Source organism: Zea mays, chromosome 7 (assembly GCF_902167145.1).
Source record: "Zea mays cultivar B73 chromosome 7, Zm-B73-REFERENCE-NAM-5.0, whole genome shotgun sequence".
Classification (NCBI taxonomy): Eukaryota; Viridiplantae; Streptophyta; class Magnoliopsida; order Poales; family Poaceae; genus Zea; species Zea mays.
The window spans coordinates 183,396,722-183,412,508 of NC_050102.1; the positions used below are offsets into that span (position 1 = coordinate 183,396,722).

Consider the following 15,787-nt stretch of genomic DNA (forward strand, 5'->3'; position numbering starts at 1 on the left):
AAGAAGATAACCACGGACGGGTTTCTGTACCACCTGGCGAACGTCACCTTTTACACCGACTCGCTCCTGGAAGGCCACCCTTGCGAGGGCATCTGCAAGTTCCTGGTGATGAACGCGAGGGTCCTCAAGAGATCATATATACTCCCATGAACTGACTGAGTAACTGGACTGGACATGGTTAACTTCCATCACATAAACCAGAGAATCCAATCAAACAAAACACAACGGAGGTACTGTAGAAATCATAGGACACGCAGTAGGAGTACAGGACTACATGTACGCCGGTAGCATTTGCTCGTTATGCTGGATAAATTTACAACATACCAGACCACCTATCCGAATCCCAGAGCCGAGGCGAGCATGACAAAAAACAGCAAAATCAACACGAAAAATGGAAGTCAACACCAACGGGAAGTTCGAGCGGGGATCTATCGAACCGGCTATCTACAATGAATCGCTTCCTTGGATCGAATCGGTGGCAGATCAGGGGGGACACGGCTATACCTCGGCGTCGTTGATCTGCCCCATCCGCCTTGCTGCCCTCTTAATTGCGTCGAACCCCACGCGCCACCCAAAGTTCTGACCCTGCCCGTGTCGCCTTTTGGTGAGTTGTGGCTGCGGATGTGCGCCCCGGACATGGCCGAGACCACCACGTTGGCATGCGCCACGGCGGCGAGGAGGCCCGCGTGGTCCTCCAGTGACGCCTCCACCAGCCGCGCGCCCTGGGCCTTGAAGGAGAGCAACATCTGGAGCTTGTCGATGTCTAGGCCGATCTCCGCCCGCAGCAGGACCAGCGTCGGGTGCCCTTGCGCCAGGCTCGCCCGCACGAGCCACCGCCCGATGTACCCAGTGCCGCCCACCACCAGCACCCGGCTCTTCTCCATGGCTCTGGCTCGCGAGAGGACGACTGATGGATTGGGACGATTGAGGGGGCGGCAGCAAATAAGAGCGCATCATCAGGGCAGCCCGAGGCGGATTGCGGAGGGCGGGCGGGGATTACGGCGTTCATGGTGGGGATCGTGGCGGGCGGGTGGATTGCGGAGGGTGGGCGAGGATCACGGCGGGGATCGCGGCGGGCGGGCGTAGGGAGGCGGGGGCAGTCTACACTTTGCTCTTAATAGTTGTAGAGACTAGTCTGTACAATTTTTTATTTAGTTACACGATTATACCCCTTCTATTGCCACGAAAATATATTATCATCATAGTTATAGCTTTCCATTCACGTGTGTTATACCAAATAGGTTAATCGAAGCATATTTTTTTCTAGGGATATTTTTGGATTCGATGTAAGACGATAAATATTGCACAATAGAAATGATACTATTTATTTATATTTATTCACACGATAGGAGTGTGTCACCTGACATGGTCTTTTTAGAGTATCTTCAACGGCTCCTAATATTTATATTCTCAATACTTTTATATTGAGCTTCTTCCAAAAGTCTAAAAGCATAAAAAAAAACTCAACTTAAATAGCTCCTTAAAAATACCCTAATACAACAGATCTAGCTCGATTGACTTTTTCTTTAAGAGTTGTGTGCCGACCAGGGTAATGTAGCTCTTTTTTCTGCTGCGCGACTGGAGCGACGACATTAGTGGCGTGCGTCTAGATTACTGTTGTAATGACATTATCATATTGATTCTTGTTGCAGGCTCAATTTGCAGAGTATATGCACGGACATTGAAGCCGTGGGGCAGCTAACAAAATCATGTGAGTGGCGGGCACCTCGTGTAGCGGCAAGCATGCAGTATGCTACACATACGCTGTGTGTTGCCGCCAAGGTCAGGTGAAGGACACGACGACATGAATTCGATATATTGGCGCATGAAAGATGGATTTTGCCACACGAAAGGGTGGAAAGGAGGAGGATTGGAAGAAGATGAGCCAGCGCATATTTCCGCAGGAATAGCCAACTTTTTCACGTGCAAAAGGATAGGGAGGACTTATAGAGAATCGTTGGAAGTTAATTTTTCTAGTTTCTTCTAAAATATGTTGTAGGGTTAGTTATAGATGATCTGAGATACAATAGTTACAGATGATAGTGATGATTCTATTAATGATGATTTTGAGTGTGGATTCTGGTATTTCCTCTATGAGGAGGTACTCTTTAGATAATAACTTGAGTTTATTGATAAAACTTGTCTCATTAATGAATAAAACTTGATAAAGTAAAAAAAAAGTAACATGCTTTTAGCCTAACTCCACATCAAACTAGTCCACCTCAACCAAACAGGACATTTGATAAGTACGTTGACGTGTACTCACCCTTACTTTCATAAAACAAAAGTTTGTCTTTTGTGCAACCTATGCTCAGGTAAATAAGAAGAAGAATATCTGAAGTAGCTCTAGAGTTTTGACGAGTTCAAGGATTAGGCTAACGATCTCTCCTAGTCAGCTGTCTGTTGTGGGTTTTATTTACCTTGGCTACGTTTCTATTATGTGCACTTTATATAAATGTTGTTAATGACTCTATTCTGCAATATTATTACTTACTCTTTATCATTATTCAAAGCATTGTGCTATGATGAGTTATTTATATAATCGTTGTGTATGTGAGTTCTAATCATGACACATGCATGGTTCGTATTCGATTTGTCTTCTGAAACTGGATGTGATAGAGTCTGTCTTAGGCCTTGTTTTGGCACAGCTACTGCTTGTTGATGTGAACTGATAAGCTGCTGGAGAAGGTGCCAGTTTAGCACAACTTCTACATAATTCTGTGAATAAGTTAAAAATAAGCTGTGTCAAACAGGGTCTTAGGCTCACCAAACAAACATGCCCATCATTGTATGATCATAGCAGTTTTGAGCTCAAGAAAACGTAATAACCCACATTTATTAATTGTAGGATGCCTCACAGAATATTGCCCCGTGTGCGTCTTCTCCAGAACCAAATATGGCAGTAGCTCATCCGTGCTGCACAAAATGGCCGGCACACATTTCCAGTATTCTTCATCCAATCATTTGACCAATCACTTGGGAATTAAATGCTTGGCGGAGTACTAGGCTACTACTAGGTAGCTAACAAATTGTTAGGCTATCCGCACTCATGGAACACTAAATTTCTACTCTAAAAAGAATATTTCATTCTGGTCAGCGAGATTCTCTACTCTATCCTATAATACTCCGCGTTCATATTTAACTCTAAATATCTACCCTATACCGACTACCACATATTCTATCATTTTTTTTCCACACTTTTTTATTCCCACCCACATGCATGTGGCTCCGTGGCGCGCAGACCGTTGTGCATGTGGAGGAGAGAGAAGCAATAGGGAGAGACGTTTTACTGCAAACGGGCAAACGGCGACTGCATGCTTGAGGTGAGAGAGAGCCTCCCCTATCGCAGGGAGAGGGATGCAGTCTCTCGCTGCAGGGCATTTTACTGCAAACGGCGACTGCATCCGCGCTTCCAGTTCGTGAGTGCAGATAGCCTTAGCCCCGTTGAACCCACTCATGAATTACTTGTTAACTATAGATTGACCAACAATTAGTTAGAATATTAATTGGAGACGATTGAAATCTTTATGATTAATTTTAGCAGCTAATTATTAGCGTTTAGGTTCCAAAGAGGGCCTAAACTAATGATAGATCCTAGCTAGACACCCGAATTGTAGAATAAATTCCATACTTAAAAATAGATATACATGTAATTTGATACTAAAATTTAGTTAAGCTTAAGCACATCGCGAGGAACAAGAATAATTTTTTGTATAATTTTCAGTGTACCGTTTACTCACTAGAACGAAAAAGGTGAAAAATTACCCGATTTCGAATCCGTATTCGAAATTTTTATCTATCATTTGAGAAAATATATGACAAATTTGAAGATTATTTATAAATCTTAACAAGTTCGATGCTAAAAACAAATACAGATTTGCATAGCGGATTCAATGTCGTTGTCTTTATTCACGATTCAAGAAAGAAGGCGAAATTTGTTTAACATTTCGAATATGTATCCTGATCCATTCTTAGACTTAACTATCACCGCGTTCATTGAGATTGCAAGGCAGGAGCACAGTGATAATCATTAGCTGACAGCTAACTTTATATGTCGTTTCATGTTTTTTCTTATACATATATGTATCTATATACGACATGACGATTTGAAAACATGGCCGCGAAACTCTAGTTAGTAAAGACTGATCGAACAATAACCGCTCCATGATTCGTTTCCACACATGCATCAGTATATAGACAATACAGCAGCTAGATGAGCTAGCAGCAGCAGTAACAACAATGATGATGATATGACCGTTGAAAACAACGTCATGAAAGTACTAAAGAGTGACTAACCACTCCATGCATGGTTCATCTCCACAACAACAGTAGTACAGCAGTAACAAACAAAATCAATTAATACACCAGCTAGATGAGGTAGTTGTACGTAGTAGTAGTAAAAACAGTAGTAATAATAACTCAGTAATTAATTAGTAGCTTTCAAGGTATAGATGGACGATGAGACGACGATATGCGGATGCGGTCAGCCAGATTATTACCATGTGGATGCATACATAATACTGCTATAGATGGATGGATGGATGGATCCATATTAGATGAGATAGATGCAACTCCGAAAATCAAATGGGCGGCCGGACGGACAAGAAAGCGAGGACGCCGGTGTGCGCCTGCCTAGGACGGCAGCTGCTCGACGGCCACCTCCTCCATCTTCTGGTGCGCCCGGGCCTCCATCTCGCAGCAGAGGCAGGGCCGGTTGAGCACGGCGCCGTGCGCGTGCGCGTGCGCGTGCCCCACCCCGCCGGTGGCGTGCGCGTCGACGGCAACGGGCTTGCGCGCGATGATCACGGAGTTGATCACCTCCCCCTCCGGGTGGTGCACGGCGAGCACGTCGAATCCGCCGCGCCGGATCTCCTCGGGGTCCACCACGGGGTACAGGAACCCGCGCGCGCCGTGCGCGCTCCGCACCACCAGCGCGGCGCCGGGGGCCATGTGCCTCCCGAGGTGCGCCACCACGCGGGCCTTCTCCTCGGCCGCCATGCCCACCAGCGCCGCCAGGAACACGGCGTCGTACGACGCCAGCTCCCGGGTCACGTCCGCCACGTCCGAGGTGCGGAACGCCATGCGCGCCTGGAGCGCGCCGTCGCCGCGCACCAGGCGCCGCGCCCGGTCGTTGGCCTCCCCGCAGATGTCGTAGTTGTCGAAGGAGGCGCCCGGAAGGTGGCGCGCCGCGAGCACCAGGGAGCTCAGCGGGAGCGGGCCGGACCCGACGAAGGCCACGCGCGCCGGCGCTGGGCCCGGCACGTGCCGCGCCAGCAGCCCGTGCTCCAGCTGGCTCAGCAGGATGTAGTTGTTGATGTAGGGGAAGAGCGACAGGTGCTCCAGCGGGTTGTCGAAGGAGGCCAGCAGGTCGGAGTAGTGCGCCTCCAGCAGCGCCTCCGCGTCGGCGCAGAGGCGGATCAGCCCGCCGCGCATCTCCTGCAGCTCCGGGCCCAGCCGCTCCACGTCCACGCTGCTGCGCGGGATGCACGCCGTCACGAGCTCGGTGAAGAGCGCGTTCACCTCCGGCGACGGGCTCAGGGATGGCAGCTTCGCGATGGCGGCGGCCAGGCTGGAGATCTTGTGCACCAGCGCCGCCTCGGCCTCCTTGTCCTCCTCCGACGGCACCGGCACCACCGTCTCTTGGACGACTTGCACTTCTTCTTGGACGACCTTCCCTTGCACCTCCTCCTCCTCGTGTTGCTGCTCCTTGCCCATGACGACCATGACTGTTGAGTGTGGAGGCGTAAGGCGTTGCAAGCTCGACGGTTGCTTTTGCTTCGTTTTGGAAGACTGGAGTGGCCGACCTGATGCCGCATATATATAGATGAGATGGCAGCTGGCAGGGCAGGGCAGACCAACAGACGCCATGGGCCGTCCTCTGCGTGTGGGGTTAGCGTGCATGATGGGCCCAAGTGGCCGCGAGAGGGGACCCAGCTATGGCGCATGGGACCCAAGTGGCAGCGAGCAATGTCATACGTGCTAGGTGCTAGCCAGTTTTTTCCCCATTTTAGTCTCTTTTAAAAAATCATATTGAGACCACTATAGATTTTGGTCCCGCGCTCGACGTCACGGATCTTAGCGCTGCTCTGGCATCCCGACCGCGGTTTCTTTTTTCTTCGCCTGGTATCTCTCACTTGTTTGAACTCTTTTTTTCTTATTACTCTTTCGAGTCCTTTCAACGCTCTCTATAGTAGAATAGAGTACATTTTTTATTCTAGACATCAACACCATGACCTATAACATCCATGTTATACGTTTCAACGCCATGGGTCATAGCGCCAAGGTACTCGCATCGATGTCACTATGGAAGTGACATAGCGTTGAGATCAACACCACATATCTTGGTGTCCCTTCGACACCCTAGACACGCTTTCTCCTTTTCCCCACCTAGCATCTCTCACTTGTTCAGACTCTATTTATTTCTCATCTCTCTCCTTGTATTCCTTACACTAATTTGTAAGACAATCAACAATAATGAAATGTCATTAACTCATGTAGAGGGTGTAAGTGTGTTTACATAGTTGACGTACTCGATGTAGGCTCGTTGAATCCTTGTGAAGGGTGCCATGGCCTAGTCCCAAAGGTAGGCAACGATAGAAGTCAAATGCCATTGGTTGTGAACCATGAATGAGGAGGAAGAAATGTTGGGTGGTCAACTAGTAGAAGTAACCACATCCATAGCTGCAAAAGATAGATAGAACCCCCTAAGGATGAGGTTGAAGCTAACCGATGACAAGCCTCACAAAGTTGCCATCACAGGAACGCCAATATTCTAGAAGCTTGGTTGTATTGACTGTTTCCCAGTCATCAAGGCATAAGAGATACATCCATGACGTGATGTCTCCCTTGGCATCATGAAAGAGTACAAACCCAATAAGTCAAGGATCCAAGCCCTATAGTAGAATACAACTATATGTCGGTCGTCTAGACAATCAGCAAAGTATGTCTTAGCCAAGTGAGTGGAATCCTAGAGGTGTGGCTTCCATGCACTTATGAAGGAAACTCTATCCCATGGAAGGCTTCCACTCTTGCTCTCCAACCTCTAGGGACACACTGGCCAATGGTTGGATGGCCACTAACATGAAGGCCAAGCATTTTCTGTGTATCCTCAAGTGTAATTGTCATTTTTTTGTGCAAAATAAGTGAAAGGTGTGAGCCTCCACCTATCACCAACAAAACAAATATAGGAGTGATATATGTAAGAAAATCTTAGTTGCTCTAACGGAATATAAAAATAGAAAGAAGCAAATGAATCAATTATAAGTGAGATTACATGTTAATCAAAGCAATGTTTGTCACTGAATTGATTGGGTGCATGTTGTTTTGGTGTAATGGTATGTATGTTCTGGCTAACTATTACTTGTACCTAGGGGCAAATACAAGCCTTAGGCTACCATCGTGGTCCAAGGCATGATCTATATATATCTCTAGTTACATTTATTATTTTTAGACCAAAATATATTGAAAGAATGTTATACCTAATAGACCGTCCCGGAGCGTGACGAATCATGTTCCACCACTGCTTGTAGCGTCACTCAATATGAAATTTAAGTTGCATATAGTTGATGATATTCTTTGAAAGGAATGTTGATGTTCATTCATCAGTAATAATCAATTAATCATCACATATGCACATGAAGAAACAAAATAAAATTCTCTATAGTTAAAACATGCCTAGGGGAAAAACATGCATTCCTCGCGTCTGTCCGGTGTAAAAAAAAGAAAACATACCCAATCTCTGCTCGATATTACACTATCTTCAGCAGACTCTCTATCTCACTTTCTATTTTAAACCCACTCTGTAAAAAGTACAATCTATAGTACAAGACAGTACTTTGCACGGTTGTTTACATGGCCTGCTGGAGATGGTCTAAACCTGACCCTTAGATCTCCTCGAGTGAGAAACCCCTCCGGTCTATAGGGCTGTAGCGGCGACTGGCAGAGGCGGACCGACATTATGGCCAGTGGGATCACATGCCCCACTCAAATTTCTGGTTTTAGTGAACTTGCTATCTTATTTACTGTAGCTATAAAAGATATTTAGTTAGTAGGTTTCTATTTAGACCCCACTCGGATTTTGAGTTAGGTCCGCCCCTAGCGACTGGAGCAGGATGACTTCCTCATCATGGAGGAGGTGCCAAGATGGAGGGGTGGCCTGCAGGTTTGAAAGGGAAATGTGCCCTTGGGCCATTTCTAAATATTTTGGTGATTGAGTGTCAACACAAGTGCTTATATGAGAATCAGTGCCTATGGTTGAACAAAGTGCAAATCTACAACAAAGGTATGTTTCTAAGTCTTAGTACATTGGTTTTGTGTACTAATATATTTGTCTAAGTGTTAGAAACAGATAGAAGAAGAGAAGAGAAGACTTGGCTGTGTACAGCCAAGGGGCTGTTTCGGTCTGGGGCACCGGACTGTCCGGTGGTGCACCGGACAGTGTCCGGTGCGCCAGGCTCTCTCGGCCGAAGAGGCCGCTCTCGGGAATTGGCTGACGGCGTACGGCTAAAATTCACCGGACTGTCCGGTGTGCACCGGACTGTCCGGTGAGCCAACGGTCGGCCAGGACCAACGGTCGGCCGCGCGATCAGCGCGTGACACGTGGTCTGGCCAACGGTCGGAAGGAGGCACCGGACTGTCCGGTGTGCACCGGACTGTCCGGTGCGCCAGATCTGCAACGGTCGGCAACGGTCGGCTGCGCCTGTTAAGGAAAGAAATCGGGCACCGGACACTGTCCGGTGTGCACCGGACTGTCCGGTGCGCCCGACGACAGAAGGCAGAGATGGCCTTCCTGATTTGTTTTCAACGGCTCCTAGCTGCCTTGGGGCTATAAAAGGGACCCCTAGGCGCATGGAGGAGTACACCAAGCAACTCTTGAGCATTGTTGATCATCCACACTAAGTTCTTGCGCATTCGTTTGTGATTCTAAGTGATTCGAGCTCCGTTCTTGTGAGAAACTGTGAGATAGTCTTTGAGCTCGAATCTTGGCCTTGTGTGTGCGCGTTTCGCTGTGGATTTGTGTGTGTTGCTTCCCTCCCTTACTCCGTACATCTTTGTGAAACTCTATTGTAAGGGCGAGAGACTCCAAGTTGTGGAGATTCCTCGCAAACGGGAAAAGAGCAAAGAAAAGAAGAACACCGTGGTATTCTAGTTGATCATTGGATCACTTGAGAGGAGTTGAGTGCAACTCTCGTCCGTTGGGACGCCACAACGTGGAAGTAGGCAAGTTTTGTACTTGGCCGAACCACGGGATAAATCTCTGTGTCTTCTCTGTGATTGTCATATTGTGCAAGATCTCCTCCTTAGCCACTTGGCAATTATTGTGCTAACTCTTAACAAGTTTTTGTGGCTATAAGTTAAGTTTTTACAGGATCACCTATTCACCCCCCCCTCTAGGTGCTCTCAATTGGTATCAGAGCCGTTCTCTTCAAGAAAGGGACTAACCGCCCGAAGAGATGGATCCTAAAGGGAAGGGAATTGTGATCAACGACAAGGAGAAGGAGTCCTTCGTCAACGAGCCAAGGGATGACAAGTCCAATGACTCGGGCTCGGGCCACAAGCGAAAAGATGGGAAGAAGAAGAAGATAAGACGCATCAAGGAGATCGTCTACTACGACAGCGATGAGTCCTCTTCTTCCCAAAAGGACGACGACCACGACAAACAAAAGACGGTTAACTCAAACTTTTCTTTTGATTATTCTCGCATTCCATATAGCTCAAATGCTCATTTGCTCCCCATTCCACTTGGCAAGCCTCCTCACTTTGATGGAGAGGACTACGGATTTTGGAGTCACAAAATGCGTACTCACCTATTTTCTCTCCATCCAAGCATTTGGGAGATTGTGGAAAGTGGAATGAAATTTGATAGCTCGGATAGCCCTTCATTCATTAATGAGCAAATCCATAAGAATGCACAAGCTACCACTGTTCTTCTAGCTTCATTGTGCAGGGATGAATATAACAAAGTGAGCGGCTTGGATAACGCCAAGCAGATCTGGGACACCCTCAAGATTTCTCATGAGGGGAATGACGTTACCTTGCTCACCAAAATGGAGTTGGTGGAAGGCGAGCTTGGACGATTCGCGATGATAAGGGGCGAGGAGCCAACTCAGACATACAACCGGCTCAAGACCCTTATCAACAAAATAAGGAGCTACGGAAGCACGCGATGGACGGACCACGACGTCGTCCGACTAATGCTCAGGTCCTTTACCGTTCTTGATCCTCATTTGGTGAATAATATTCGTGAGAATCCCGGGTACACCAAAATGTCGTCCGAAGAAGTCCTAGGAAAATTCGTCAGCGGGCGAATGATGATCAAGGAGGCAAGGTATGTGGACGACGCCTTGAATGGACCGACCAACGAGCCGCAACCTTTTGCTCTCAAAGCCACAAGGAACAAGGAGGCGCTACCCAGCAAGGTGGCGCAAATTGAGGCGGCCGGTCTTAATGAAGAAGAAATGGCCCTCATTATCAAGAGATTCAAGACGGTGCTAAAGGGTCGCAATGGACAGCCAAGCAAGACTAAGACCAAGGGGAAGCGATCATGCTTCAAATGCGGTAAGCTTGGTCATTTTATTGCTAACTGTCCCGATAATGATAGTGACCAGGAAAAGGGAAACAAGAGGGAAAAGAAGAAGCATTACAAGAAGGCAAAGGGCGAGGCGCATCTAGGCAAGGAGTGGGACTCGGATTGCTCCTCGTCCGACTCCGATAATGAAGGACTCGCCGCCATCGCCTTCAACAAATCAACCCTCTTCCCCAACGAGCGTCACACATGCCTTATGGCAAGGGAGAAGAAGGTATGTACTCGCAACTCTACCTATGCTTCTTCAAGTGAGGACGAATCTAGTGATGAGGATGAAGTAGATTATTCATGTTTGTTCAAGGGCTTAGATAGATCTAAGATAGACAAAATTAATGAATTAATTGATGCCTTGAATGAAAAGAATATACTTTTAGAAAAGCAAGAGGATTTGTTGTATGAAGAGCATGATAAATTTGTTGAGGCACAAAAATCCTATGCTTTAGAAGTTAAAAGAAATGAAATGCTTTCTTTTGAACTATCTACTTGTCATAAAACCATTTCTACTTTGAAAGGTGTCAACAATGATTTAAATGCTAAATTAGAAGTAGCAAATAAATCCAATTCTTGTGTAGAACATGTTGAAATTTGTACTAGGTGTAAAGATTTTGACATTGATGCTTGTAGTGAACACCTAGTTTCAATTTCCAAGCTTAATGATGAACTGGCTAGTCTTAATGCTCAACTTAAGACTAGCAAGAATGATTTCGATAAGCTAAAATTTGCAAGGGATGCCTACACAATTGGTAGACACCCCTCAATTAAGGATGGGCTTGGCTTCAAAAGGGAAGCCAAGAACTTAACAAGCCATAAGGCTCCCATTCCCGCCAAGGAGAAAGGGAAGGCCCCTATGGCTAGTAGTGCAAAAAGGAACCATGCCTTTATGTACCATGATAGGAGACATGCTAGAAATGCTTGTAATGATTCATATGTTTATGATTCTCATACCATGTTTGCTCCTAGTTCTTCATATGTGTATGATAGAAATGTTACTAGGAAAAATGTTGTTCCTAAAAAGAATGTTATTCATGCTCCTAGGAAAGTAGCAAATGAACCTTCTACCATTTATTATGCTTGCAATGCTCCCTTTGCTATTTGTAGAAAGGGTAAAAAGGTAATTGCTAGGAAGTTAGGGGCAAGATGCAAGGGAGATAAAACTTGCATTTGGGTCCCTAAGAATATTTGTGCTAACCTTGCAGGACCCAACATGAGTTGGGTACCTAAAACCCAAGCCTAAATTTGCCTTGCAGGTTTATGCATCCGGGGGTTCAAGCTGGATTATAGACAGCGGATGCACAAACCATATGACGGGGGAGAAGAAGATGTTCACCTCCTACGTCAAGAATAAGGATTCCCAAGATTCAATTATACTCGGTGATGGGAATCAAGGCAAGGTAAAAGGGTTAGGTAAAATTGCAATTTCTAATGAGCACTCCATATCTAATGTGTTTTTAGTTGAGTCTCTTGGATATAATTTGCTATCTGTGAGTCAATTATGCAATATGGGATATAACTGTCTATTTACAAATGTAGATGTGTCTGTCTTTAGAAGAAGTGATGGTTCACTAGCTTTTAAGGGTGTATTAGACGGCAAACTTTACTTAGTTGATTTTGCAAAAGAGGAGGCCGGTCTAGATGCATGCTTAATTGCTAAGACTAGCATGGGCTGGCTGTGGCATCGCCGCTTAGCACATATGGGGATGAAGAACCTTCACAAGCTTCTAAAGGGAGAACATGTAATAGGTCTAACTAATGTTCAATTCGAAAAAGATAGACCTTGTGCAGCTTGTCAAGCAGGGAAACAAGTAGGAGGCTCTCATCACACCAAAAATGTGATGACGACATCAAGACCCTTGGAGATGCTGCATATGGACCTCTTCGGACCCGTCGCCTATGTGAGCATAGGAGGGAGTAAGTATGGTCTAGTTATTGTAGATGATTTTTCCCGCTTCACTTGGGTGTTCTTTTTGCAGGATAAGTCTGAAACCTAAGGGACCCTCAAGCGCTTCCTCAGGAGAGCTCAAAATGAGTTTGAGCTCAAGGTGAAGAAGATAAGAAGCGACAACGGGTCCGAGTTCAAGAACCTTCAAGTGGAGGAGTTCCTTGAAGAAGAAGGGATCAAGCATGAGTTCTCCGCTCCCTACACACCACAGCAAAATGGTGTGGTAGAGAGGAAGAACAGGACGCTCATCGATATGGCGAGGACGATGCTAGGAGAGTTCAAGACCCCCGAGTGCTTTTGGACGGAAGCCGTTAACACTGCTTGCCACGCCATCAACAGGGTCTACCTTCATCGCCTCCTCAAGAAGACGTCTTATGAGCTACTAACCGGTAACAAACCCAATGTATCGTACTTTCGTGTATTTGGGAGCAAGTGCTACATTCTAGTGAAGAAAGGTAGAAATTCTAAGTTTGCTCCCAAAGCTGTAGAAGGGTTTTTGTTAGGTTATGACTCAAATACAAAGGCGTATAGAGTCTTCAACAAATCATCAGGTTTGGTTGAAGTCTCTAGCGACGTTGTATTTGATGAGACTAATGGCTCTCCAAGAGAGCAAGTTGTTGATTGTGATGATGTAGATGAAGAAGACATTCCAACGGCCGCCATACGCACCATGGCGATTGGAGAAGTGCGGCCACAGGAACAAGATGAGCAAGATCAACCCTCTTCCTCAACTATGGTGCTACCCCCAACTCAAGATGATGAACAGGTTCATCAACAGGAGGCATGTGATCAAGGGGGAGCACAAGATGATCACGTGATAGAGGAAGAAGCGCAACCGGCACCTCCAACCCAAGTTCGAGCGACGATCCAAAGGGATCATCCCGTCGACCAAATTCTGGGTGACATTAGCAAGGGAGTAACTACTCGATCTAGATTAGTTAATTTTTGTGAGCATTACTCCTTTGTCTCTTCTATTGAGCCTTTCAGGGTAGAGGAGGCCTTGCTAGATCCGGACTGGGTGTTGGCCATGCAGGAGGAACTCAACAACTTCAAGCGCAATGAAGTTTGGACACTGGTGCCTCGTCCCAAGCAAAATGTTGTGGGAACCAAGTGGGTGTTCCGCAACAAACAGGACGAGCACGGGGTGGTAACGAGAAACAAGGCTCGACTTGTGGCAAAAGGTTATGCCCAAGTCGCAGGTTTGGATTTCGAGGAGACTTTTGCTCCTGTGGCTAGGCTAGAATCAATTCGTATCTTGCTAGCATATGCCGCTCACCATTCTTTCAGGTTGTTCCAAATGGATGTGAAGAGCGCTTTCCTCAACGGGCCAATCAAGGAGGAGGTGTACGTGGAGCAACCCCCTGGCTTCGAGGATGAACGGTACCCCGACCATGTGTGTAAGCTCTCTAAGGCGCTCTATGGACTTAAGCAAGCCCCAAGAGCATGGTATGAATGCCTTAGAGACTTTTTAATAGCTAATGCTTTCAAGGTTGGGAAAGCCGATCCAACTCTTTTTACAAAGACATGTGATGGTGATTTGTTTGTGTGCCAAATTTATGTCGATGACATAATATTTGGTTCTACTAACCAAAAGTCTTGTGAAGAGTTTAGCAGGGTGATGACGCAGAAATTCGAGATGTCGATGATGGGGGAGTTGAACTACTTCCTTGGGTTCCAAGTGAAGCAACTCAAAGACGGCACCTTCATCTCCCAAACGAAGTACACGCAAGATCTGCTAAAGCGGTTTGGGATGAAGGATGCCAAGCCCGCAAAGACTCCGATGGGAACCGACGGACACACCGACCTCAACAAAGGAGGTAAGTCCGTTGATCAAAAAGCATACCGGTCAATGATAGGGTCATTACTTTACTTATGTGCTAGTAGACCGGATATTATGCTTAGCGTATGCATGTGTGCTAGATTTCAATCCGATCCTAAGGAGTGTCACTTAGTGGCGGTGAAGCGGATTCTTAGATATTTGGTTGCTACGCCTTGCTTCGGGCTCTGGTATCCAAAGGGGTCTACCTTTGACTTGGTTGGATACTCAGATTCCGACTATGCTGGATGTAAGGTCGATAGGAAGAGTACATCGGGGACGTGCCAATTCTTAGGAAGGTCCCTGGTGTCATGGAATTCTAAGAAACAAACTTCCGTTGCCCTATCCACCGCTGAGGCCGAGTATGTTGCCGCAGGACAGTGTTGCGCGCAACTACTTTGGATGAGGCAAACCCTCCGGGACTTTGGCTACAATCTGAGCAAAGTCCCACTCCTATGTGATAATGAGAGTGCGATCCGCATGGCGGAGAATCCTGTTGAACACAGCCGCACAAAGCACATAGACATCCGGCATCACTTTTTGAGAGACCACCAGCAAAAGGGAGATATCGAAGTGTTTCATGTTAGCACCGAGAACCAGCTAGCCGATATCTTTACCAAGCCTCTAGATGAGAAGACCTTTTGCAGGCTGCGTAGTGAGCTAAATGTCTTAGATTCGCGGAACTTGGATTGACTTATAGCATACATGTGCTTATGCTTTTGATCATGTTCCTTTGTGCATTTTGTTGCTTATTATGGTGCTCAAGTTGTACAAACACTCCCTGGATCTCACAAGTCCGTTGCAAAGTGATGCACATGTTTAGGGGGAGATGTGTTACAACTTGACCCTTTGAGACTAACCATGTGCTTGAGTTTGATGATTTAGTCTCGAAGGAGGATTGAAAGGGAAAAGGTGAACTTGGACCATGCAAGACTTCCACTGCACTCCGATGAGAGGGTAACTAATTCCAAGTTCATCTCATGAAATCTTATTGCCATTTGCTCTTAATTGAAGACTTTGGTGAGGCAATGGGGTTAAAAGGCCAAGATTGATCCCGTTTTGGTGCTTGATGCCAAAGGGGGAGAAAATAAAGGTCAAAGTGATAAATGGATCAGCTACCACTTGAGAGATTTTGAAAATAGTAGAATAGAGTTTTTGTTTTGTCAAAAGCTTTTATTGTCAAAAATTGGCTTCTTGTGGGGAGAAGTGTGAAATAGGGGGAGTTTTTGAAATCTTTGACAATCTCTTTTGAAATGACTCTCTTTATGCTTCAACATGTGTGTTTGACATAGAAATAGAGATTTGAGTTTGATTTGCAAAAACAAACCAAGTGGTGGCAAAGGATGATCCATATATGCCAAAATTGAATCAAAACCAATTTGAGTTTTTATTTGAAGTAATTTTGCACTTGTCCTATCTGCTTTATGTTGTGTTGGCATAAATCACC

The 15,787-nt window shown here is 46.1% G+C and overlaps 1 protein-coding gene across 1 annotated transcript; it reads right to left on the minus strand.

The window, feature by feature from the left end:
• Window positions 1-4,378: 4,378 nt before the first annotated feature.
• LOC100284978 (nicotianamine synthase 3) lies at window positions 4,379-5,805 on the minus strand. Its single transcript, NM_001157873.2, has one exon. The coding sequence runs from the start codon at window positions 5,722-5,724 to the stop codon at window positions 4,633-4,635; it is 1,092 nt and encodes a 363-aa protein (NP_001151345.2). The 5' UTR covers window positions 5,725-5,805; the 3' UTR covers window positions 4,379-4,632.
• Window positions 5,806-15,787: the final 9,982 nt, after the last annotated feature.